This window comes from Hemitrygon akajei, chromosome 22 (assembly GCF_048418815.1).
Source record: "Hemitrygon akajei chromosome 22, sHemAka1.3, whole genome shotgun sequence".
NCBI classification, from domain to species: Eukaryota; Metazoa; Chordata; class Chondrichthyes; order Myliobatiformes; family Dasyatidae; genus Hemitrygon; species Hemitrygon akajei.
The window spans coordinates 48,290,771-48,318,017 of NC_133145.1; the positions used below are offsets into that span (position 1 = coordinate 48,290,771).

Below are 27,247 nucleotides of genomic sequence, written 5' to 3' on the forward strand. Positions count from 1 at the left end.
GCGACGCTTGCGGGCTGCCTCCAACACAATCCTCAGGCTCTGTGAGTTGTCGATGAAATACGACACGTTGCACTGATGTCTCAGTGTTTTAATGTAGACGTGACAAACAAATCTAATCTTTCATCTTTATCCACGACTTGCATCCAAGTCAGGATGATGCAGGAGTTGAAGGGAAACTTGCAGGTGGTGGTGTTTCCTAGTCCTTGCTTCTCTTTCCCTTCTATCTTTTAGAAACTGCAAATATGGGGATTCTTTTTTTTAATATTATTTATTTATTGAATTTTAGAAATTACAAAGAATAAATGTAATAATAAAATAGTAAGAAAAATGATATTAACCCTCCCCCTCCCCTTAACCCTCCCCCCCCCCTTAACCCTTATCTAAAGAAAGAAAAGAGAAGAAAGATTGTCTGGATAGATAGATAGATAGATAGATAGATAGATAGATAGATAGATAGATAGATAGATAGATAGATAGATAGATAGATTAGATAGATACTTTATTCATCCCCATGGGGAAATTCAACTTGATCCCCACATGCTCCATGGAGTTCAAAATAATTTTGATATTTATTTTCACATTCCCCAATTACTATAACTTTATCTTCAAAGGACCTATGTATCTAATCCTATCTTCTTGGAAATATGGGGATTCTTGTTGCGAGTTCGGCCGTCCTAGATCACATTTCCAACCAGGAGGTGGCAGCTTTGAGTCCCAAGTCAGCATTCTTGTCAAAATTGAAGTAAAGGCTCCTTGGGAGTTCCGGCCACCAACGTGTTTGCCACATTTTCGAGTTCTGTCATCCGTAGTTTTTGAAGTAAAATGTCATGCAAAAGGTACAATGGTATCATGATCCCCGGTATTCCAGAGATCTGGAATAATGCGATAGGTGTGAGGATGGAGCTCATCTGGAAACACCGGATCCCATGTAATTTCGTTCTGTAAGAGGACTCACTCCTGGTTAGTATTCAGATGGGAGGCTTCCAACGAATCCCGGATGAGTCAGTTTAAGTGCAGAGGGGATGCAGATTCCAGCATTCCCCACAGTCAATTCTGATACAAAGTATTTCAGTGCATCTAAGGTGGCCCGAATTCGCAAAAGGAGCTTTGACTTAGATTTTGACAAGATGGTCAGCCTTGAGACTTTAATCTGCCACCTCCTGGTTGGAAATGTGATCTAGGAAGATAGTTCAAAGCAGAACTGACATATATTTCCAGTGTTAATTATTCCACTGTGGTGAACTACATATACCTGTCTGGACACGCCCCCCCCGCTGACTGCTCCTGTGGCTCCTCCCACAGACCCCGGTATAAAGGCGATTGGAGCCACAGACCCTTCCTCAGTCTCCAGGATGTTGTGTGATGGTCGCTTGCTGCTTGTGCTTTCTTCCAGCCAATAAAAGCCTACCTTAACCCACGTCTCGGAGTTATTGATGGTGCATCATCCACAATGTCACTTCTTGCAGCATTTTTGTGAAGTTTATCAAGAGTACACAGGTCCATGTGGGCCATTCCCTAACTTATAAAGGAATATAAAGAATCTTATCCCAGAGGGCCTGTCAGATTCCAGAGCCAATATTCTTCATCTTGACATTCATTGGGGTCACTTGCATTCAAAAGTACTGTCAAGGAGGCCCAATCCACAAATATCAAAGGTGAATATGTTCTATGCGGGCTTACCAGAAGCCTCCGTCCTCCATTAAAACTAGAAATTACAGGAAAGAACCTAGAACATTTTTATTGCCCACCAGGTCAGCTGGCAGCTGGTATTAGTCAACTTGAAGGTATGTTGCAGTTCAGGTGTTACTCTGCTGTGTCTGTGTTTGGAAGCTGAATGAATGATGACAAAAAGGACTGTGAATGCTGGAATCTGCAGCAACACTCAAAAGCTGGAGCAGCTCAGTGGGTCAGGGGCATCTCTGAAGGGGACTGGGCAAGTGACATTTTGGGCTGAGACCCTTTGTCAAGACTGGAGCTCCAGATCAGTCCAGATGAAGGGTCTGAACCTGAAATGTAGACAGTCCGTTTCCCTCCGTGGATGCTGCCTGGCCTGTTGAGTTCCTCAAGTGTATTCTGAGCTGGTAATTGAATGAGTTGAATTAATTTGACTTAATTACTTACATCCTTCATATCCATGAAGAGTAAAAATCTTTACGTTACATCTCTGTTCAATTATAGTAATTTATAGTGCAATGTGCAATTATAGTAATTTATAATAAATATTATGTACAACAAGATAGTCAATATAACATAGAAATATAGTTGTATCTGTGTGAATTAATCAGTCTGATGGCCTGGTGGAAGAAGCTGTCCCGGAGCCTGTTGGTCCTGGCTTTTATGCTGTGGTACCGTTTCCTGGATGGTAGCAGGAAAAACAGTTTGTGGTTGGGGTGACTCGGGTCCCCAGTGATTCTTCGGGTCCTTTTTACACACCTGTCTTTGTAAATATCCTAAGTAGTGGGAAGTTCACATCTACAGATGTGCTGGGCTGTCTGCACCACTCTCTGCAGAGACCTGTGATTGAGGGAAGTACAGTTCCCATACCAGGCAGTGATACAGCCAATCAGGATCTCTCAGTCATGCCCCTATAGAAAGTTCTTAGGTGTAGGTTGTGGTAAACTACATATACCTGTCTGGACACGCCCCTCTGCTGACTGTTCCTGTGGCTCCTCCCGCAGACCCCTGTATAAAGGCGATTGGAGGCACGGCTCCCCAGGGGAATGGACAGGTGGAGAGGGAGAATGCCACTGTGTGGAAGGCCACACTCTTAGCCCTTAGGTCAAAAGGATTACCGGTCTCTCGCTGGCAGGAGATCCTCCCCGAGGCACTCCACTCCATCTGCCCCCTGTTATGCACGTCCACCAATGCCACCCCTCATGAGCGACTCTTTTCTTTTCCCAGGAAGTCTGCCACTGGGACCACCCTACCGGCTTGGCTGACGTCCCCAGGGCCAGTGCTGCTCCGGAAACATGCGAGGAGTAATAAATACTCCCCGATGGTCGAGAGGGTTCACCTTCTACATGCGAACCCCCAGTATGCCTATGTGGTCTTACCTGATGGGCGGGAGGACACGGTCTCCATCCGTGACCTGGCGCCCACAGGAGCACCAGACCCCTACCCCAAACACTCCATGGTGACTATGAACCCCGTACCCACCGATGTATATACCCACGAGACACCACGCACACCAAGCCCTACACAGACTCCTCACGACACTCCCATACCGGGCACCACACACACGCATGAGGGATTACTGACACCTAACGGGCTGGCACATCTAGTCAGGCCGGAGCCAGCACAACCACCATCACCGGTGCAATCACCACCAGTGCTACGTAGATCGCAGTGACAGACTCGACCGCCTGATAGACTTGACCTGTGAATATACTTGTAAGAAACTTCGCCCGTGGGGACTCTCTTTTAAAACAAAGGGGGGGTGAATGTGGTAAACTATGTATACCTGTCTGGACACACCCCCCTGCTGACTGCTCCTGTGACTACTCCCACAGACCCCTGTATAAAGGCGATTGGAGGCACTGCTCCTCCCTCAGTCTCCAAGATGCTGTGCTCCCTTTTGCTGCTAATAAAAGCCTATCGTTCACCTCCCGTCTCCAAGAGTTATTGATGGTGCATCATAGGTGTAGGTTGCTTTGCATCTGCAAAGTGAATAAAGAATTCTGGCTTGATTCAGACTGGAGGCCTGTGACTAATGGTGTTGCCCAGGAGTTGGTGCTAGGACCATTGCTATTTATTATCTATTTCAGTCATTTGGATGGGTATGTACAAGGTATGGTCAGTGTTCGTGAGTGACACTGAAATGGGTGGTGTCACTGACAGTAAAGATGGTTATCAGGATTTGCTGAAGGATATTAATCAGTTGGGTAAGTGGGCTCCAGAACAGCAAACGGAGTTTAATTCAAATAGGCCTGAGATGTGGCATTTTGGGAAGACAGGTGAAGCTGGGACTTTCACAGGGAACTGTAGGGCTCCAGGGAGAATTGGAACACATAAGGAACTAGGAGTGCAAGTGCCTGGCTCCCTGAAAATGGTGTCATTCATAGATAGGGCTTTGGCACATTGGCCTTCATCAGTCAGAGTATTGAGTACAGATGTTGGGGTGTTTTGTTGCAGTAGTACAAGACGTTTGTGAGGCTGCATTTGGAATGTGATCTTGGTCATCCTGCTATAAGGAAGGTGCCATTAAACTGGAAAGAGTGCACAGGAGATTTACAAAGGTGTTGCAGGGACTTGAGGGACTGAGTCAAGGAGGTTGAGCAGGCTAGGGCCTTTTTCATTGGAATGTAGAAGAATGAGGAATGATCATATAGAAGTGTTTAAAATTGTTGTATTTATTTATTGATTATACAGTGTGGACTGTTCCTTCTGGCTCTTTGAGCCATGCTACCCAGCAACCCCTGACCCGATTAACCCTAGCCTAATCATGGGACAATTTACACTGACAGGAGACCTGATCAATGTTGCCTGACCTGCTGAGTTCCTCTGGCATTTTGTGTTTTTTCCCATGGATTTTCAGCAACCACAGAATCTCTTGTGTTGTAAGTCAACTGTGTTATGATCAGTAAAAAACTTTAAAGTAGAACAAATTGGTTATTTCTAAAATACACCACTGAAAGGATACTGTACCATTCTATCCAGATTTATGAGTTTGAGAGAGTTGTGCTTTTAATAAAAGGAAATGGTTCAAAGGCAAGAATTATTACAATATTTGTGGGAAATAAACTGAAGACAATTCTCTACCAGAAAGTTTCAGGCTTAATAACATTAACACAAACCAGACCAAAATCTTCACAAGTACCAAACTTATCATAGAAGGATGTGGCACTGGAAAATTCTTTGCACAGTTCCAAAGAAAATAGTAACGCGATAGAATTAAAACTTGACATAACTCAGACTAGAGCACTATTAAAGTTCAAGGTAAATTTGTTATTAAAGTGCATATATGTCACCATGTCCTACCTTGAGATTGTTTTTCTTGCAGGTACTTACAGGAAAATAAAGAAATTCAACAGAGGGGAAAATGGCGACATTTTGCAAACAGCTCATAAAACTACTAGATACTTTAGTAGATATACTTCTTTGGAACTGCGATCACTGCAATCTCTGCAATCTGTAGCCTGTCATTTTCCTTTTAAGTACGTTCTTTTGAACTGACTGAATGATCCAGTGCTTTTATGATATCCTGGAGGTTTCGGCAAAGTAGATTCTCGAGAGTGCAGGTAAAACCAGGGCAACCCCTGCTTGGGGATGGACGCTGAGTTGAGGCCTAATGGCAGAGGACAAGCCCGTGTTCAGCTCCATTACTTCATGCTGATTAAAACATCAAGCAAGATTAAAATGGTTGTGGACAAGAGCTGAAGATGAACAGGAGTCCGGTGCCATCTGCCTGCATCTGACCGGTCTCCCTCTCCTCTCACTACCCCCATCAGGCAGGAGGTGCAGGAGTCTTGGGTCCCACACCACCAGGTTTTGGAGCAACACACACAAAATGCTGGTGGAACGCAGCAGGCCAGGCCGCATCTATAGGAAGAAGCACTGTCGACATTTCGGGCCGAGACCCTTCGTCAGGACTAACTGAAAGGAAAGATAGTAAGAGATTTGAAAGTAGGAGGGGGAGGGGAAAATGGGAAATGATAGGAGAAGACCAGAGGGGGTGGGGTGAAGCTAAGAACTAGAAAGATGATTGGCAAAAGGGTTACAGAGCTGGAGAAGGGAAAGGATCATGGGACGGGAGGCCTAGGGAGAAAGAAAGGGGGAGGGGAGCACCAGAGGGAGATGGAGAACAGGCAGAGTGATGGGCAGAGAGAGAGAGAGAGAAAAAGGGGAGGGGGAAAAAGCTAAATAAGTCAGGGATGGGGTAAGAAGGGGAGGAGGGGCATTAACAAGTTAGAGAAATCAATGTTCATGCCATCAGGTTGGAGGCTTCATCTTGACAGTAGGGGAGGCCACGGATAGACATATCAGAATGGGAATGGGACGTTCGGGAGCAGTTGTTGCTCTGCAGCTCCTAAACTGGCTTCACTTGCCTCAGGGCTGCACAGGCTCCGCAGCTGTGGACTCACTTTCGGGGCCTTTGCAGTTCATGCTCCATGTGTTTTTGTTTACTCTTTTTTTAAATAACTATTTGAGTGGTCTGATCAAGGATTCAAGGCCGAGCGTGAAGGCCAAACCAGCATTCAGCTCACTATGTGAGATTTACTCGCTTCAGCGTTGAAATAACTGCAGCTGTGGCCTGCAACCATTGGCGTTCACCTCAGCCCTGAACCGGCTCCATGGCTATGGCCTGCAGCCATCGGGCTCCTGGACTACCTTCGCTCACCTCAGAGCTAAATACGCTCCTTGACTGTGGACTCACTTTTGGGGACTCTGTGGTTAACATTTTGTGCATTATTTATTATTGTATGCAAGATGCCATTTGTTCTCTTTTTGCACATTGGCTGTTTGAGTGTCTTTGTTGTGTGGGGTCTTCTAATCAGTTCATTTGTGTTCTTTGTTTTGTGGCTGCCTGCACGAAGATGAATCTCAAGGTTACATACAGTATGAACACTTTGATAATAAATGTACTTCGAACCCTGAAATTTGAATTGTGAAAAACCATACATAGACAAAGACTGACTAACAACTAATATGCAAAAGAAGACAAATTGTGCAAATCATGAAAAAATAAATAAATATTAGTGAGAACGTGAGCGGTAGAGTCCATGAGAGGGAGTCCATAGGTTGTGATGGTTTCTGGTATTGCCGACACTGAATTCCAACTATCAGGTCCAGGTTATTGCTGTGGCTTATCGGGGCAGACATGGGGGAGAGCTGCAAGTCCAGCTGCGTAATAAAAGACACTGGGGACAGCACAAGTTGAGCCGACCACACGGGTTCAGCAACTCCGGGTGTATTTTGAGATGATGTTAATCATCTGCACAGGGGAAAGGAAAACATTACACAGAAGACCTTCCTCTCACTCCTTTCTTGTCCAATTCTGTTGATTGCTCTTGGCTCAGAGTCAGAATTTTAACTACACTTCAATTACTTTTCAGTTAAAAATCTGTTACTGCCTCCTCTAATTAAATAACTTGTTGAAACCTTTGCAATTCTTAAAGTGTGTGCTAATGGACCTCTCCAAGCTTGTCAGAAACAAAACATACAAAATCTAACTCTTCTTAGGTGAGAATTATGTCAACATAATCTTCACGTCCATAAATCCCTCAAAGTTGTGGCCCATGTTGAAAGGATGGGTTGGCCTTCATTTGTTGGGGGATTGAGTTCAAGAGTTGTGAGGTAATGTTTCAGCTCTACAAAACTCCGGTTACACCATACTTGGAGTATTGTGTGTTCAGTTCTGGCCCCCTTATTATAGGAAGTGTGTGGAAGCTTTAGAGAGGGTGCAGAGGAGACTTAGCAGGATGAATATTGGAGTAGAGAATGTGTCTTATGAGGACAGGTTAAGCAAGCGAGGGTTTTTTGCTTTGGAGCAAAGGAGGGTGAGAGGTGACTTCATAGAGGTGGATGATATAATAAGAGGCATAAATTGAGTGGACAGCCAGAGACTTTTCCTCGGGTGGAAATGATTACTACAAGGGTGCATAACTTTAAGGTGTCGGGGGAAAGTATACGGGTATGTAGGTTTTTTACACAGGGAGTGGTAGGTATGTGAAAGGTGCTGCCAGGGGTTGTGGTAGAGGCAGGGACATTAGGGACATTCAAACTACTCTTAAATAGGCACATGGATGAAAGAAAAATGGAGGGCTATGTGGGTGAGAAGGGTTAGATTGATCTTGGATTAGACTAAAGAGGTGGCACAATATTGAAGGCCCAAGGGCCTATATTGTTCCATGTTTTCTATCAATAGAACTGAAACCACACATAATTAGTCAGTACTATACTGGCTGCACTTTGATGGCAACACTTCCAACGAGCATCTTTATCTTATCCGAGCCAATGGGATAGGAATTCCAGTTAAATCATAAGAATTTATTTTACAATGTGTTTCAAATGGGGGGGGGGGGGGAACCTGTTTATCTCACTCTCTTCATACAGCTGTGAAAGATACCATAGAAGCAGCTCGGGTCAGCAACGCCTGTGGGATGTTCATAATCAGAATACTCAGGCCTGGCACTGTGAACTCTGAGAACCTGTGAGCGTTACCTGGAGAGTCCTGCACAAAAACTAACACAGGGAAACCTGGAAGTGAACTTCTGCAAACCTCAGAATTAAAGATCTTGATGCCCGAGGGACTTTTGCAAAGCAGTGACAAGGTGACCCCGTTAGTCAATGCCATCAAAAGGAAGTGGAACGAGTTTCTTGGCTGCGCTGTATTTAAAGAGAGGCTTATATCTGCAGAGTGCCTTTTCAAGTCCACTTCATGATGTTCTAAGGCTGTTGAATAGTTTTGAAGTAAGAAACTGCTAGCGGAAGTTCAGTAAGTGCAGCAAGCATTTGCATACAGCAAACTGATAAAGAACAGACCGTAAACACAAGACGTTCTGTAGATGCTGAAAATCCAGAGCAACACACACACACACACACACACACACACACACACACACACACACGCACACACTCACACACACACGCACACACACACACACACACGGGACTCAGCAGGTCAGGCAGCATCTATGGAGGGGGATGAGCAGTCGACATCTTGGACTGAAACCCTTCATCAGGGCTGGCAAGGAAGGGAGCAGAAGCCGGGAAATGAAGGTGGAGGGAGGGGGAGGAGTAAAATCTGGCAGGTCATAGGTGAGGCAAGGTGAGGGGAAAGGCGGGTGGTGGGGGAAGGTTGATGAAGAAGTTGGGAGATGACATTTCAGACTAAGACCCACATGCTGACTATTTATTCTCCTCCATAGATGCTGCCTGGTCTGCCGAGTTCCTCCAGCATTTTGTGTGTGTTGCAAAGGACAGAGTAACTGCGTTAGAGATTTTAATTAAATATTGGCCAGGGCAATGGAAACAACTCGGCTGCTTTTCTTGTAAACTACATCTGTGGGATCATTCAGATGCACTTCACAGGCAGACCTCCAAACTAGGTAACAAAATGGAATAAGACATCTTCAGTCAGGTTAGACAGTAGAATAGGAAAATCACTTATCTGGAAGATTCTGATTATAATTTCCCTATCAGAACAAGCAGAGGAAACGATGTCAACTTGAAATGCAAAAGTTCAAAATTCCCGCAGTTGTCTATAAGGAGTTTTTATGTTCTCCCCACGGCTGAATGGGTTTTCTCTGGATGCTCCAGTTTCCTCCCACATTCCAAAAGACATTGGTCACATGGGTGCAATTAGGTGCTCATTGGGCCAGTAGGGCCTGTTACCTCACAAGCAAGAGAAAATCTGCAGTTGCTGGAAATCCAAGCAACACACACAAAGTGCTGGAGGAACTCAGCAGGCCAGGCAGCATCTATGGAAAAGAGTATGTTTCAGGCCAAGACCCTTTTGAAGGATCTTTTGTGTATGGAGCATGTCACCTGGCTGTAATCCAAAATAAACAAATAACAATTTGTACAGAGTTCCTTTATCAAGCAGTATTAGTCTAATCTGATACTGAACATTAATAAAATAATTGAAAGAGAATTGGAACCCTTGAGAGGAAAATATTTTCAATTTGCAGTGACGGTGGAAGATTGAGAAAATTATGTACCTGGGCATTGTTTTTATATATTTGGGCTACGTGATACCTGACAATGAGGCCCAGTCCTCTAGCATTTAATTGGATGTGGTCAATAGTCAATCATCCGACGTTGTTTGTTGATCACACAAAAGCGGTGTGCAGCCTAGAAGCTGAAGAGTAAAGGGTCCACTGATTGATTGGCAGTTCATCTAAGGTCCACAACCACTTGGGTACGTGACATGGAACTGACTGGCAACAGAAGTTAGTCTTCTTGCCACAGGGTTACCTGCTTTGTATGCCGCTGTGGCCCCAATGAGTAACGTTGCCTGATGTGCTGCCAGTGGACTGAATATACAGCTGACCACAGGCAGGCTGGAGTTAGTTTGTACTACTTTCAGCAGTTGCAATCTCTTCATATGAAGAAAAACAACATGGATTCAGACTGGGAGATGGTTGAATTGTTTCTGCAATAATGCGCATTGTTAAATAAATCTATTAGATGGGGAATGTTTAAATTTGTATTAAAGGCTAGCTTTGTCATATGCGCGTTGAAACATAAAATGAAATGTGTTGTCGCATTGAGGATGAGCTGGTGGCAGCCCAAAAGTGTTGCCAGGTTCTGGCGCTAACATTGCATGCCCACATCTTACAAGCCTTAACACATGCATCTTTGGACTGTGGGAGGAAACCAAAGCAACTGGAGGAAACCCCTGCAGCGACAGGGAGAACGTATGAACTTCTTAAAGGCAGCAGTGGGAATTGAACCCCAATCTTACGTTGACCAACTCATAGATGCATGGTATTCTGTTGAGGGTGACATCCAAAAGTTTGCACCGTTCAATCCTTCGAGGTGGCTCCCTATTTACTGATAACATTTTGCAGATCCCCAATAGAGGAGAGAATATCTGAGAGGGAGTCATAAAAAAAAGTCAAAAATAAAGTTAAGAACAAAAGGATGGAAAGGGATGTGAAAAGGTGGAATTCCTTCCCAGAATTGGTAGTTAAGATAGAAGCTCTCATGAAGCGATTGGATATGCAGATGAGAAAGAGAGGGAGCAAGATGTGTAAATATGATTAAATTGAGTGTAAATGTCCCCATAGGCTTCTTACGCCTGTGCCTTGTTTTGGTACTTACATGATCTGCAGGTTCTGAACAGCAATCCAAGATCTCCCTGCACTTCTATTAGGTTGCACAGAGAGGTAATAAAATGCAACTCTGACCCCATGGGCCATCTAGTTCCCTATACGTGTAGAGGTTTCTATTGAATGCAGAGAAGACTTTGTAAGGAGCAAATTTAAAGGAGCTTTGCATCTCCAAAACTGCAAAAACATGTCACATTGTAGTACAGGGAACAAAATGTGAAACAGGTAATGGGATTGTTTAAAATAAAATCAAAGTGTGTTAACAGATCTGAACAGTAAGGAACTATTTTTAGATCACAAAGCAAGTTGTATACATTTATATGTCAAGAAGATGAGAAAGAATTGAAAATTTATTTCTATCTAGAATTATCTGCCTAGTGTCTAGCTTGATGAAAAGTCCGAAGATATATTTTGATAGACGATTGTGATTATATAGAAACCCAGGATAGTATCAAAGTTCATTTTCAGAACAATCTTAATTCAAGGACGTTTCCAACTTGCTCACTCCCCACAATTAACTTCATGAATCTTTTCTGGTAATACAGTGTTCAGAGGTACGGATAAAAAGTTACAGAAATATTTGTGATCTAAAGATCAATCCAAGAAATTTTCATTCTCAAAAACATAGTTCAAAACTTAATCCACACCACAAAGGCTAATTAGAGGAAATGTTAGTAAATAATGTGTACTTCATCCTCTGGAGGGATTAATAATACTGGGATGATATTTGATAAATGTTAGATTTAAAATTCTTTAGAATCAGAATCAGGTTTATTTTCACTGTCTTATATGATGTGAAATTTGCAGCAGCAGTACTTAAAGTATCACTTCAAATTTCCACATTTAAGCCAATGGAACTCAGTATTATATAATTGTAATTTGCAAATCAATGAATGATATGTGTAGATTAGGATTCATTTACAACCTTGTGTAAAGTTTGTGCCTAAAATTCTTTTAGTTTAGAACTGATCTTCAAATTCTGTTTTTGTATCTTTGTGATTAAAACTCCCGGCTACTGGGGGTGATTGTAAACGATTATTCATAAAAGCAGTGAAGGTGACATTTTATTGGCCTCACCCTTCTCCCTTAAATCCCGTACTTGAGTTCAGTGTATGTGTAAAGAAAGATTATTTTCCATATCAGCTCTTATCAGATCCCTTGGAAATCACTCAAATTTCTTTCAAGGTAAAATCATGCACCATTTAGAAAGAGGTTAATTAATGATGCAGAAATCTAAATTTAAAAATAAACTTTAAAAATTCCATTGTTTTTATTCATCACAATTGTACAATGAAGAGCAGCGTACTACACAATCCTGTAAACAACTCGATTATAAATCTGATTTACATTTATGCATAATAATGAAATAATATAGAAGCACCAGGTTCAGCTATTTCAATGACACAATATTTAGGAAGAACCTTTTAATTTACAAGCACTTAATAAATGGAATGGAATTTCTACATGAGCCAGCTAAGGGGTTTTACAAAAATAAATAAAAGTGATGTAAGCAAGGCTCTATAAACAGGTACCAATGTTATATATTACAATTTTTTATCATAAAAATAGCTAATTTTAATGAAAGTGCATCATCAAACTTTGCATGGATGGTAAATAGAAAACATTGAAAGCAATACCTTGCAACTGACCTATTAGGCCAGTTAATTTCATGTACCTTTATATAGTAAAGCTCTCTGTCCCATTTATACAAACATGCTAAAACATTTACTCAGTCTTTAATTAACTGGAACACACTGTGCAGAGGTTTGAGGTTGAACAGATTATGAACAGCCACATGAGCATTTGAAACTAGAAGACCCAAGTAAGGGATGAGCTATTTCCATAATTGAAAAATGGAGGCAGCATAATAAGACTAAGAGGAGACCTTTCAGAGACCTCTTTTGTACCAACGGGAACTCTCAGAGATTATTCTGGAGTTGATAATTATGAATGTACATTAAGAAAAATGAGAATGATTCTTCAGGAATTAAATTTATCTTCAACTGATATTTTAAGGCTACTGAAACCATTTATTGGAGGTGGAACAATGCAAAAAAAAAATTGCTGGAGGAACTCAGGGGTCAGACAGCACTAATGGAGGGAAGTGAACAGTTGATGCTTTGGATTGAGACCCTTCATCAGGGTGTGGGATGTTCAGATTCTGTATCGAGAAACTATTCAGGGAAAGACAATAGAGATTCACGTTAATTGGAGGTCATTGAAATTTTCAGGACGAGGTCGGGGAAGGCATTATTTTATTGAGATTCAGCCCTTCCGGCCCTTTGAGCTACGCCACTCAGCAACTTCCCAAGCCTCACCACGGGACAATTTAGAATGACCAATTAACCCTACCAACTGGAATGTCTTTGGACTGTAAGAGGAAACCAGAGGACCCAGGGGAAACGTACAAACTCCTAACAGGCAGTGCTGCTCTCTCCCGTATTAACACATCGTTAAAGATATATCCCTGCCAATTAACACACAGTTTTAGACAGGGTCACTTAATACTCTGGCTGGTTGTATATTCAGGGAGCCATTCCTCTACACTGTAGCAAAAAGGGTAAATTTTGGGTATCTGGAATATGTGCTTGAACCAGTTACTGGTGTTGGAATACTCAAAGGGTTCTGCTAATTGGGTTGTGATCCCATTGTTAATATTTAATTCTGTAGTTACCTGTCTACATTTCTAATGTTAGATGATTGTTGCCATTGAAACTGTAGCTAACTGTAATCTTTGTGGCTGAAAGGTGTTTGAGGTGTTCACACATTGGGTGAGGAGAGGAGAATTAGGTTCTCTCCAGAAGATCTGTTGAGTTGAATAAAGGCCTTTATATCACCTAGCTTCAGTGACCCAGTCAGTCACAACAGGACCACAGCTCAACTACATCACCTTGACTTGACTCAATATATCCAAAATACCCATGAAGAGCAAAAGCCTATTGATCACTTTGTTAAAACTACCAACTCTTTTCTCTGCCACAGAGCTTTACACCTCCACCATGAAGAAGTTTTCCCAAAACTAGCAAAGTTATTTCCAACTATACTAAAGTTTTTCCTTACTTTATGGATGACACGGACATTGGTGGAGAGATAGATAATGAAAAGGATACCTAAGAATACTGTGGGACAGGGGTCAGCTGGAAAGTTGGGCAGACCAGTGGCAGATGGAATTTAATCCGGGCATGAGTAAGGTCATGAAGCTTGGGAGGTAAAATTCTGGTCAGAAGTATAGAAAGGTGACTAGACCACAAGAGTATAGATGGACTGAGAGACCTTGAGGTGCAAGTCCACACCTCCTTAAAAGTGATAACATAGATGGATAGGGTAATGGAAAAGGTATTTAGAATGCTTGTTTTCATAGGCAGAGACATTGAGAATAAGAGTTGGAACATCACACTGGGCCGACCACACTTAGAATATTGTGTATGATGCTGGTCATCACACTGTAGGAAGGATGTGGTAGCAATAGAGATGGCAGAAGAGATTAACCAGGAAGGTATCTGGAATGAAACACTCTCATTATAAAAAGAGATGCATTGGCTGAAATTATTCTCGCTAGAATGTAGATCCAGTGGGGTGGGGGGGGTGACCTTATAAAGGTTTATAAAAATATGAGGATGGAAAAGATAGATAGTCAGGTTCATTGTCCCCAGGCAGTGGAATCTAGAGATAGAGAGCACAGGTTAAAGGTGGGAGGTGTGAAATTTAAAGGAAATTTGGGGGGTAACTTTTCTTTTTGTACAGAGTGTAGTGACCATCTAAATTAGCTACCCAAGGGTATGGTGGAGGCAGGTACAATTACATTACTTAAAGATGTTTGGACAGGTCTTGGATAGGAAAGGAGGGATATGGGTTTAATGCCAGTAAACAGGATTAATGTTGATAGACATAACAATCAGCATGTACAAGGTGAGCTATACGAGTCTATTTCTGTGCTATACTTTTCTATGACTATGATTCTTTACTACTGAAGCTTTTGGCTTGTTTTCTCATCTTAGTTTCACCTATCAATAAATAACTTCCTGTCTACATCCGTTCCTCTCCAAATCCTAGGTCTCTTGCATAAATCAACCTTTAACATTCCACATTCCTTCGAATATGTCTTATCTATCTTCATCATCTAACCTGGAAACTTTCTGATGAATCGGTGCTACACGCCAAGCACCGATCAGCATACTCAATAACTAGCGCATTAAATATCTGAAGCAATATTTCCTTTATATTGCAATCCTCTTGAGTAAAGGCTAGTACTCCATGAGTAGTTTTGATGATTTTTATCCATAATTACCAAACACAAGTTCCCAAATCTCATTTATCTTCAATTGCTGTAAAACATGGAAAATACAGGCCCTTTGACTCATGAGGTTGTGCTTAATTTTAACCCTACTCTAAGATTAATCAAATACTTCCTTCCTACATAGCCCCCCATTGTTCTATCATCCATGCATCTATCCTGATAGTTTCCTAAATGTCCCTAATATATCTGCCACTACTACTACCACCACAGCTGATAATGGATCTGTCATTCCTTTGATCCAAAGCATTTACTTGTGTTTAGTTGCATTTACCCCAGTTTTGGCATCTTGCTGAATCCATCAACTTCCATTGTTAGAATTGGTTGAGGTGTCAAAGGCTGATCTTAGAGTCAGTTTTTAATGCAGAATCTTCCTAGAAGTTGATGAAAAGCTACATTAATTTAATTATTCCAAATTTCTCAAAGTTCTTGGTCCCTCTGTTCTTAATTATAGATTCTAAAAGTTTCCCCACAACAGAGTTAGACAAATTTCTGCAATTCTCTCTTTTAGTTTTCTTAAATTATGAAGTTACACAGACACATTTTTCATTCTTGGTGCATTATTCCTGAATTGGGAGAACTTTGGAAGATTATGACAAAAGCATTTACAACTTCATTGCTTGCTTTCTTCAGAAACCTGAATATTTCTCAAACTTTCATGTAATTATCATTTATAGCAGTTTTCTTCCTTGCTTAACTTGATTAAACAGTACTGAGATGTTGATGCAACTTCGCCATGGATGGTCCCAAGCCTGGCTGTGAAAAGAGGAGGGCTGAACATGGGATTAGCAGCTTCATTCCTAAAAACCCAGGGCTACAGAAACACCAACAGGAGCTCCAAAGTCCTCATCCCTGACAGAGGAAGGATATTTGAAAATGGGCACCTGGAAACACCTGGGGACAACATGAAAAACTGACCAAGGACAGATGACTCTTGGGAGCTGCTGTTGGCGGCCCAGTACAGTTGAAGGGCTTAAGAAGAGGAAGAGTAATTGATCCATTATTATTGTCTTTAATGTATATACATTATTCTCTTTTTAGCTATGGAGATTGACATATTAACTACTGAACAAATCTGCCATTACGTTTTTCCTTTTCCAGATTTGTTTTTAAAGGGCTTTGGTTGGCTCACCTTGCTTTTGAGTAAGTAATTTACTTTCCTACTATTCAACCCCCCACCCCTATCCACATACATAATAGCATTATTAATATTAAATTTGTGTTCTGATTTTTGCTGCAGAGCAATATTTGTATCAGTACAGTCAATCATGTTGCGAAAATTAAATACACGTGATATACACTCTCTTCAAATGATTCAAGAGAACATTCCATGACCCTTTTACGCTGTAGATATGTTATCTAAAATCCACATAATCATTTATGTGAATTTTCCTGTTATTGTTGCAACATTGAGACATAGTATGTGTGGAACATGACTCAGTTATCATTTATCATTGTTAGAGCTTTATTGTCATTGCTCAGGACAATGAGATTACAGTGCTAATCCTTTCTCCAATTATAGAGTATACATTATTTCAAGAGTGTTCATGACAGGAAATGATTAGAATAGTGAACATTTTATATCAGAGAGAATCTATAGCTGGGTGATGTAAAAGATTCCTAACAGATAAAGCCACAGTTTTTGAAGTTGACATGCAAAGAACATTAGAGGGCAGTACAAGAAAGGCCTGAAAGCTGAAAAGGCTGAGTATATCACGATGGTCTCAGTGCCAAGCTACTTCTATCCAGACTATTATTGTCTTTGAAATCATTTTGTCTTCCCATTTACACTGCCTATGTTGCCACTTTTCTTTGCATGATTGAAAATGTTGACTATTTGGTTATTACTGGGCCGAGGTCAATCATTGCATTGGATCAATTCCATTATCAGCTTACTTGAAACTTTCAATAGATGAGATCTAAATTTGATACATGCAGCATCTTGCAGCAGAAGGCAATTATTCCCTGGGAAAAAATATAATAATGAAACCATTGTTGTCAAGTTTGCTTTTACGAAAAATCTTGGATGAGACACCATCTTTGGTCACGTGCTAACTGTAGGTGAGAATATCCGCTGCCTGTCATGCTCAGTTGCCCAGATTTAACTCTGTTATTTTAATGGAACTGAGAAGACAGGAGAATGGGTTTGAGAGGGATAGGAAATCAGCCGTGATAGAATGGTAGAGCAGACCTGATGGGCTAAATGGCCTAACTTTGCTTTATATCTTATGGTCTTAAGTGAATACAACCTGTAATTGATACTCTTCAAAATATTTAACACTGGTAACCGTAAGTGAACTTCTGACCCTTATATTTAAGAAATTCCTCTACAATAGATCTTAACAGATATTGAAAATATCTCACAATACAGTTTTTTCATACTGCAACAAGCGTTCACTAAGACATACAAAGAAGAAACCTTGAATGAGAAATCATCATTTTTAAAAATACTTGTCTTAAGGGTTATGAACATTCTTATCGGCATATGTGGTACATTTTGCTTTAAGTTTATATAGAGTTATAGAAATGTAGTGCACAGAAACATGCCCTTTGGCCCATCTAGACCGTGCCAAGCCATTTAAACTAAGCCATATAATATGGCATTTGGGAATTTCTGCAGAGATCAAAAGATCTTTATTGGACAATTACAGACTTTCAATTTATTTAAACTAAGACTATTATTCAGGATATATTCCTTGCAGAGATTCCATGTAATACTTGACCAAGGAGAAAAAGTAATTCTTTTACTTTGTAAAAAGTGATCAGTGGAAGAGATGTTTCTACTGCAGCTGTAATAAATACACTCATTTTCCTAAAAAAAAACTTTTTTCAGTTTATCTTCGGCAATTTAGTAGCAATGTTCCCCTTTGTTGTGTTTTGTTAGTACTTGAAATGCTATTGTTATAGTTCTGATAAACTTGAAAAGACTTAGGATAAGTTTACACACATTACACTCACCATAACAAGCAGAAGATGTCTTGTATTAACACAGACATTTTTTTCTTAATGCAAAGGTATGTTCTTTGATCAGTGTTTGCAATTCCTGCAACATTTTATAGTGACATTTGCTCTTTGTCAATTTAAAATTACGCTCAGTGGCCTCTTTATTAGGTCAACCTGTACATCAGCTCGTTAATACAAATATCTAATCAGCCAATCACATGGCAGCAACTCATTGCATAAAAGCATGCAGACATGGTCAAGAGGCTCAGTTGTTCAGACCAAACATCAAAATGCGGAAGAGATGTGATCTAAGTGAACTTGACCTTTGAATGACTGGTGATGCCAGACAGAGTGGTTTGATATCTAAGAAGCTACTGATTGCATGGGATTTTCACAAAAACAGCCTCTAGGGTTTACAGAGAATGGCGCAAAAAAAAAACATGTTGTGGGTGGCAGCTCTGTAAGTGAAAACACCTTGTTAATGAGAGAGGTCAGAGGAGAATGGCCAGACTTGTTCAGGCTGGCAGGAAGGTGACAGTAACTCAAATAACCACACGTTACAACAGTGACGTGCAGAAGAGCATCTCTGAACGCACAACATGTCAAACCTTGAAGTGGACGGGCTACAGCAGTCGAGGAGCACGACAGGTTCCTCTCCTGCACCCTAATAAAGTGGCCACAAAGTGTAGGTACTAATTTCTGATTTGAAGTTGAAAGTTCTGAGTTGTCTCTGGTGGATTCAAACTTCAGGCATTCCCATGGTCATTGCCAAGTCTAAACATTATAAATATCATTGCAAAGCTGCTTAAAACCCAAATGGTCACGAGCCCACTTTCCTAGCACAGCTGAAACTTGTGTATTGTCTGGCCCAGTGCAAGACTGTCATCCAAATCAACATGGAAAATTTAACATATTCTACTCTGAAGTCCTGGTCATCTATATTTGAGCATAGGTAACAAATTGTATCTATACAGGGGTTCCCAACCTTTTTTATGCTATCAACCAATTCCATTAAGCAAGATGTCCATGGACCCCAGGTTGGGAACTATTGGTCTATAATAATGTCCACTGCTTTGAAAATTCTTTTAATGTATTAAAAAAGTCATAATTAAATGATCATGAACCTTTGAATGTAGATCAATAAATCAGCATTTTTACCTATTTGATGAAGTCACAATTATCAATCAAAAATGTTATTCTATTAAGAAATTTGGCTCTGTGAGTGGCAGATTTATTATTTCCTTTAATAAGGATAATTTGTTCCATTCAAAACAAATCCAACTTGTTCTGCGCTGTGAGTTCCGTGATCTTATAAAACTGACAGATAAAAATATACAGATTTGTAAAGGTGCTGCTAACTTCTGACTGCTATGCTGGCTGCTTGACTTGGATTCCATTTTCGTTGTACATTGATAAGGTCACGTGCTTCTGTCAGACCACTCTTGGGTCTCTTCATCAGACAGCATATGGCCAGGTAAGTTCAACTCTGTTTCTCTACCTGAACTGAAGCATATTGGAAGTAGTTACTACTACCATCCCTGAGGCTGTATCTTAGGAGGAAAATTTTTAATTCCATTTCCCATTCCCATACTGACATGCTGGTCCATGGCGTCCTCTTGTGCCAAGATGAGGCCACCCTCAGGTGGAGAAGCGACAGCTTATATTCCATCTGGGTAGACTCCAACCTGAAGGCATAAATATCGATTTCTCCATCTGGTAAAAAAAATTCCCTTGACCTCCCCTCTTCTTCTATTCCGATAATAGGCTCTTACCTATTCTCACCTGCCTATCACCTCCCCCTGGGTCCCCTCCTCCTTCCCTTTTGCCTATGGACCACTCATCTCTCCTATCAGATTCTTTCCTCTCCAGCCCTTTATCTTTTCTACCCACCTGGCTTCAGGTATCAACTTCTAGCTATCCACCTACCCCCCTCTCGCACCCCCTCCCTTTCTATTCTGGCATCTTCCACATTCGTTTCCAGTCCTGAAGAAGAGTCTCAGCCCAAAACATCAACTGTTTGTTAATTTCCATAGATGCTCCCTGGCTTGCTGAGTTCCTCCAGTATTTTGTGTGTGTAAAGAACATTTTTTTGTGTGGGTAAAGAACATTTTTTAAACAGCAGCCATCTATCACAGTTAGTAAATGCTGTATGTCTTGTTTAACCTATAGACTACATAAGTAAAAATATAATTTTAAATGTACAGTTAAAAATATACTTCACAACACGGCACCAACGGAAGATCCAAGCCACGTGAGTACTGTAGTCTCTTCACTGTTTCAATAACCTTGCTTTTCAATGTAATGTACTGGAACTGAGAAAAAGCTTCACTGCATCAGTTAGAATAGAAAGGTCCTCTACTGCAGTAAATATTGTTGTCAGAATTAACTGTAGATATTGCTCCAGCCATAACCATCAGCAGCCAATGACGAAAGGGGGCTTTTCTCAGGGGTCAACTACACCACAGTTTCTGGCAGCTCAAAACCAGGTTTAAAGCTACAGACTGTATAAACCAGAATGTTTTCTTTTTAATAACCTAACTGAGTGCAGAGTGTGCCAATCCAACAGATTAGAGAGTTATGTTTACCGTATATGGCTGTAGTATTTACAAAAGATGAAAGTTAACTAAGCAAGTAATAAATATGGAATAAAATGAATTTGAACAATGGAGGACCAGACATGGGAGAGTATGCTCTTAAAAGGTAGAAGGATATTTAATAAATTATACAAGTAATGTCAGCATAACTTTAACTGATGATTCATATGGATTAATGACATTGCTTGGGAAAGTATTGTGAAATCTAGAGTTCAAAATCCAATAAAGTGCCTTAAAACAGCAGAAATAAAAAGCATATCCATTAGATATGTTCAAATAATTTTGATTTTGTATATGTTCACATTAGATGAAGTAATTTAGAAAATTGTAGCAGTAGATATGTTAAAGTGCCGGGGTTAGGACTCAATGTATTTAAGTAAACTACTTAAGAACTTTTTAAAAGCTATTATTAATGCTTTTTGAGAGGGTGATTTTAGATGCATATCATATTTTTACTGAGTTAAGTATTGTATGTAATTAGTTTTGCTACAATAAGTGTATGGGACATTGGAAAAAATGTTGAATTTCCCCATGGGGATGAATAAAGTATCTATCTATCTATCTAGATTGAAACTCTTTTGTATCTGCCCTACTTAGGACTCGAACATCAAGGTAGACTGATTTCCAATTATCTACGTCCTTGGGAATTTCCTATTTCCAATATGAAAACTGTGATAAAGTGAGGCTTTTTTAATTTTGCAATGATGTTATCCATTAAACAACTGAGTCTGTGTGTTCTTGGTTGAAAGCTCACTAACAGAATGTGCAGCACGAATCTCTAGCCTTGGGTTTGTATGGTGGACACCATTTAAACAGGGCAAAGTTAGAGAATAAAAGCAGCTCAAATAATCGCATAATTTTTGGCATTCGACACAATTTTGGTGGGCCAAATCCACCCCTTAGACCTTTGTGTATTCTTCTCATGAACGAAAAGTCAGAAGCTGAACATTTGTTTTTTCTATCTCACCACATCCACTTATTAAAGAATGTTTTGACTCATCCACAAGCTCAATACATTGCAGGCATTCAGTAACTCAGGCCTTTTCTAAACAATCACACCCACTAAAACTACATATTGGAGCACAACGGTAAATATACAAAAGCAAAAAAAAATGATTGATTATGTGTTGATGTGAAGTTAATGGAATTTTATCAGATATTAACTATTAATTTTTCCATGGATGTGGACTCCTTTGATAAGTTTAGCATAGAACCCTTTCTCAATCAATCTCAATATAGTACGTGGTGACACATACAGTACCTATTCTGATAATACTTTGAATTTTCCCTAGACTCTAATTAGCATATCAAGCATAACCAGCCATCCCTTGGATGTTTGACCTGAAACATTCACTCTGTTTCCCTTCCCACATAGTTTGCCTGGCCTGCTTTTGTTTTATTTCAGACTTCCAACCTCTGTTGTCTTTGGGGAATCTTTCAATGCGATGTAGCGCCCCTTAAACTAAAACCTTTCCAAGAACTTACATGTTTAAAAATCCGCAGTGAAAAGGTGGGCTCATTTCTTGTTCACGTTTTGCCATTAGCGAGTTTACAAGGCGATTGAAATGGTCCACGTGTGTGAGGTCATTCATTGCGAGGGCGTTAGAACTAAAACAGCAACTTTAACGCCGACCCCAGCGGATTTTGGAAACAGAACCCACACCTGGATTAAAGCAGCAAACGCCGAGCATGATAGTGCAGACTAGCAAATTACTGGGCCGTAGAAAACATATTTACAGAAGTGTTCATTTGATCAATCTGCAAACTTTCCCAACAAGTGGAGAGCCGGGGCTGTTATCCCACTGACACGCTGTACGCGGAACTTCCTCACAGAGAGCGAATTCGGTCAGTCCCCCGTGATGAAGTTTTCAGCCTGCTCCCCCAGAGGAGCAGGTTACGGTAATATAAATATTTCATACTATAATTAAGACGAATTAGCTGGAGCAGCTTTCATAAGAAAAACGATGCTGAAACGCTTCCAAACAGCTGAATACACACTGGACTTTCTCTTGGCGTTCATAATGCTTGAGCTTTAAAACACAAGGGTTGCGGGACTGTGAGGCGTTTGCAGCATTCGGCCTCTCTAACCGGAGTGGCAAAAAAAAAGCCGCTACGTCCTGATTCTCTCCAGTAAACAGAACCGAGAAAACATCGGACAATTACTGCAATTCACCCTCTGCCGCTGTACAATCCGCACACTTAAATAACGTCGACACACATGGGTTGAACGAATCGCGTGTGCGGCATAAGATTAAATCATATGAATTAGTAACACCGGCGGAGGCGTAAATGCGGGTTGGGTAACAGAACCCAGCGAGCCACGGGCCGGGCTTGAGGCTGGGTGGACCTCGTCGGACCCGGCTGGAAACAGGACTCACCGAGAATCTCAAACTGGAGCCCTGGAGGCGTTCCCGTGGGATGCGGCTGGGACCCTCGTACGCGGCGATCCCGGCTTGGGTTTAAATGCTGGTCTGGAGGTCGTCGCCGTTCAGGAGAGTCCGCTGCGTTTCGGTGACGTCCTGCAGCCTTGACTTGTCCTGGCGGCTGTCACTGCGGTCTACCTCGTCCAGGCCACTGACCTTCTGCAGACACAGCACGTTCTGAAAACTCTTCTTGAAGTTGTCGGACAGGAAGGCGTAAAGGATCGGGTTGGCGCAGCTGTTGGCGTACGACAGGAGGACTATGAACTCGAAAACGCCTTTGGAGGCTTGTGTAGGCAGGACGTTCACCCCCAGCGGGACCAAGTTGAAAATGTAGAAAGGCAGCCAGCAGCAGGCAAAAGCGGCCACCACGATGGAGACCATTCTGGTGACCTTCTTCTCGGACTTCTTGCGCTTGGACGATCCCACACGGATGCCCGAAGCCTTCACCTTGAAGATGATCATGAGGTAACAGAGGCAGATGATGGTGAAGGGCAGGACAAAGCCCAGCACGAATGTGTAGATGGTAAAGGCGGTGTACCACATCTGGTCCTCGCTGGGGAAGATGATGGTGCAGCTACTGTTTCTGGGGGCATTCTGCACCACCCCCGAGTAGATCATGATGGGTAGGATGACCAGCAGCGAGATGAACCACACCGCCACGTTCACCAACTTGGCCATCCTCGGCTTGCGCCACCGCGAAGACTTGATGGGGTGGACCACGGCCAGGTAGCGGTCGACGCTCATCGCCGTCAGGCAGAAGACGCTGGTGAACTGGTTGATGCCGTCCACGGTCATCAGAATCCTGCAGCAAGCCTGGCCGAAGGGCCAGTAACCCATGGCCACCTGGATGGCGATGAAGGGGAGTCCGGCCATGAAGAGCTCGTCGGCGATCGCCAAGTTGAGGATGTAGATGTTGGTGACCGTCTTCATTTTGGCGTATCGCAGGATCACATAGATGACCAGGGTGTTGCCGCTCAGTCCCACCACGCACACAACGAAATAGATGAATGGCAGGAGCACGCTGCCTCTCATGTCCAGGAAGAACGGCTTGGTATTGTTTTGGGTGAGATTGGACTGGATCTCGCTGGAGGCATTGCTCCCCTCGTAGGCTGCTAATATCCACTCGGGAGTCGGAGAAAGCTGCGGCGACGTGTCCTGAGCCATGGCGAGTTACCCGGCAGAGCCGTCCCCGACTGGGCTATTCACTGACCATTTCTACCTGAAGCAAAGACAGGTTTAGTCAGCACCGGCCACTGCAGATGCTCGTCCCGCGCCGCCGCAGGGAGAGACAGATACTGAACTTCAAAGAAAAATCAGGAAAAGATATCAGTCAGAAGAAAGAATTATCACGGGTCCCTGGCACTAATTGTAACCGCTGCCGAACACGGGGTGTTCAGCAGGTTTACGCACGTCTCGATTTAGGAAATCGATTAATACTGTTTCAACTGTTATTCCTAAATCCTGATTTATGAAGGGACATCTGGCACTCCCGAATGGGTGCCGGTCCCTGTCCATTCTCCCTGAACAGATGATGTATATGTAACACACCTTTACGCGACCAGAACCTTAAGCTGATTCTGACGCTTGGGAAACGTTTTCCATTTATTTGACGAAAACCGGGCTCAATTGAGTTTAAAATAAATAAATCCGCTTTTAAAATATAGAAACTGCAACATGACAACAAATTATAAACAATCACTTGCCAGGGATTCCCGGGAGCCACTTTCCCGAATCTCTTCTCTGATCAGCAGAATGGGGAGTTGGTTTCTAACCAACGCTTCACGGGCGGAAGTGTCTAAGGATGTTAGAACCCCTGGACATTTGCAATCGGAGCAACAAGAATGGTAAAGATCTCCAGAACTGCGTCCTGAGATCGAGGAGGGCTCGCTGAGAAAGATGGAGTTGGTATAGGGAAGGTAAACCACCTGTGGTTGGGATCACGATAGCCAGAGGGAGAAATAGAAGATCCTGCTTGTTAAGCGATGTTTAAGATGTGACGCCACATTTAGAAGGCACGCATTGGACACTGAAATGCTCTCCCTCCCGATCACACTAAACCGGTACAACTGAAATAAAACACCTGTAAAAGGCACTTACCGTCCCGGCGGCGGAATAAAATCAAGCGAGTCGAAATTAATTAAAAAAAACCCTAAACAGCCTAATTTCACACAGAGCCAAGGAGGACACTTCTATAGTCCTGTCGCATTTTATAAACACCTCTTTTGGTGTTTTGCCGAAGTGGATGTGGTTTATTGGGGATTTCGCTCCTTCCCAGCGAGAGTGACTGCCGGCGCCGCACGATGCTTCCGCTGTTGCAAACACACACGGAGCGAGAGAGAGCGAGAGAGCTGTGCATGCTGCTCACAACTCATGTTAAATATCTCTGGCGTTTCCAACGTGTTCTTCTACGTCAGGTTCGGGAGAGATAGCGGCAGGCGGGGAGCCGCCGTCTGCGAGCTCTCGGCAACAACCGTAAGGAAACACACACACACACACACACACACACACACACACACACACACACACACACACACACACACACACACACACACACACACACACACACACACACACACACACACACACACACACAGGGATATTATTATCCTAAAGTGGCTGGTAAATGACATTGGAAGTTTAACCCCATTAAGTACTGTAGCCTTATATCTGACTCTGATAAACCCTGGAGTAAAAGGCAACATTGTATTCCAGATTAAGGGCGGAGCACTTTTTTCCAGGGTGTGTGGGGATCTACTCTGTAGGGTAGTTTGGGGACTCAATCCGGGGTCGCACTGGACAGACACTTGAGAACATCTGTTCGTACCGGTTTAGGGGCAAGGCTGTGGTGAGTTCCAAAGACTAGGGAGAGATGCATAACGTTAGAAACTTTTGTAAATGGGCGAGAAATGACAATATAGAAATGCCGACTGGACGTGTGAGTTTGTTGAGCTGGATGCATTGCGCGGGTGGGTGTAACAGTAAATAGACTAAGTCAGGTCTAATAACCTTGTTAATGCGTGTGCGAGGTGCAAGAGGGAATGAGGTTACAGTCTCGGGATTGAAGCGAGGAAACGAGAGCCGAGAACTGTCGCCTGGCCTGGCGCGGACAAGCCAATGGGAAAACCCGTCAGAGAACAGCGCGAGTGAATGGGCTTTTTTGGCATTTTCTCAAACTCAAATTATTTTTAAAAATAGAACTGGATTTTATTTGATACTGTTGCGATTTCAACACTGCCAATTACGCAGCTCCGTTTGAGGAGATCGGTAGAGACCTCTTCTATTGACATAGGAATAGGTTGCGTGTCCTTTATCCCAGGATCTCCCCAAGGCTTTTACTGGTTCCATGTGCGCCTCTCGAAATGCTTCAGTTGAAGGGAAAGATAAATAATTTGAACCACTGCACTTACCTGAGAGGATGCTGCCCGCAAGTTGGAGACTTTGTGTTGTGAAATTAATCCAACTGTTGCTTAAGGTCATTAATAATTACTGCTTGTCTCAGTTCCTGGACTTAGAAACTGATTGGATGGGTTTCTGTCGCATTCAGGAAACAACTGGTTATCTTCGAGTCGAGCAAAGAGGTTAACTTTGCATAGTGTTTAGTGTAACAATTGACAGCGCCAGCGACCCGGGTTCAACTCCCGCCGCTGTCTGTAAAGAGTTTGTATGTTCTCCCCGTGACTGCGTGGGTTATCTCCGGGTGCTCCGGTTTCCCCCCACGTCATATGGGTGTCATTGGGCATTTCGAGCTCGGTGGTCCGGACGGGCCTGTTAGTTACCGTGCTGTATTTCTAAACAAAAAAAAATATTCAGTACATGTCTGGTAACCCAGAGTAACACACATAAAATGAATGCTGGAAGAACTCAGCGGGCCAGGTAGCCTCTATGATGAGGAATGGCAGGGGCACTTTGTCAAGTGAAGATGTTGCTGCAATGATGCTTCAGTAAGACACAATCGTGGCATTTGTGGCATAAACTACTTTTATCCTCTGCGCCTGGATTTCCTCTTCTTTAACTCCGGTTCCTATTCCCAATCTATGTCTCTGTACTTTTTCCATGTCCCTTTACATCCCTTCTTCACCTGTACAGTACTGACCCAGAATTCACTATTACACTGTTCTCCATTTCAATTGATAAAGCCTTCCTTTCAAAACATTTGGGATGAAAAAAATCCTAAACTTTTTTTTGAAGCATTTTACTTTGACACGGGCTGCATCTTAGTTC

General features: G+C 42.2%; 1 protein-coding gene across 5 annotated transcripts in view; it reads right to left on the reverse strand.

Annotated features, from left to right (window-relative positions):
- Positions 1-25,556, reverse strand: part of LOC140714718 (somatostatin receptor type 2-like) — a 139,195-nt gene extending 113,639 nt beyond the window's left edge. For 3 of the 5 annotated variants that reach the window (XR_012095980.1, XR_012095982.1, XR_012095981.1), the window contains exons 1-2: positions 25,124-25,556; positions 22,982-24,245 (exon numbers count right to left, since the gene is read on the reverse strand). Coding sequence is in view for 1 of the 5 variants with exons in the window: in XM_073026218.1 (XP_072882319.1) it covers positions 23,063-24,190 (1,128 nt within the window). In the remaining 4 variants the exon portion in view is untranslated. Of the gene's footprint in view, positions 1-12,018; positions 24,246-25,123 lie in introns of those variants that run through there. The other 2 variants (XR_012095979.1, XM_073026218.1) reach the window with 2 other exon arrangements.
- Between the last annotated feature and the right edge of the window lie 1,691 nt (positions 25,557-27,247).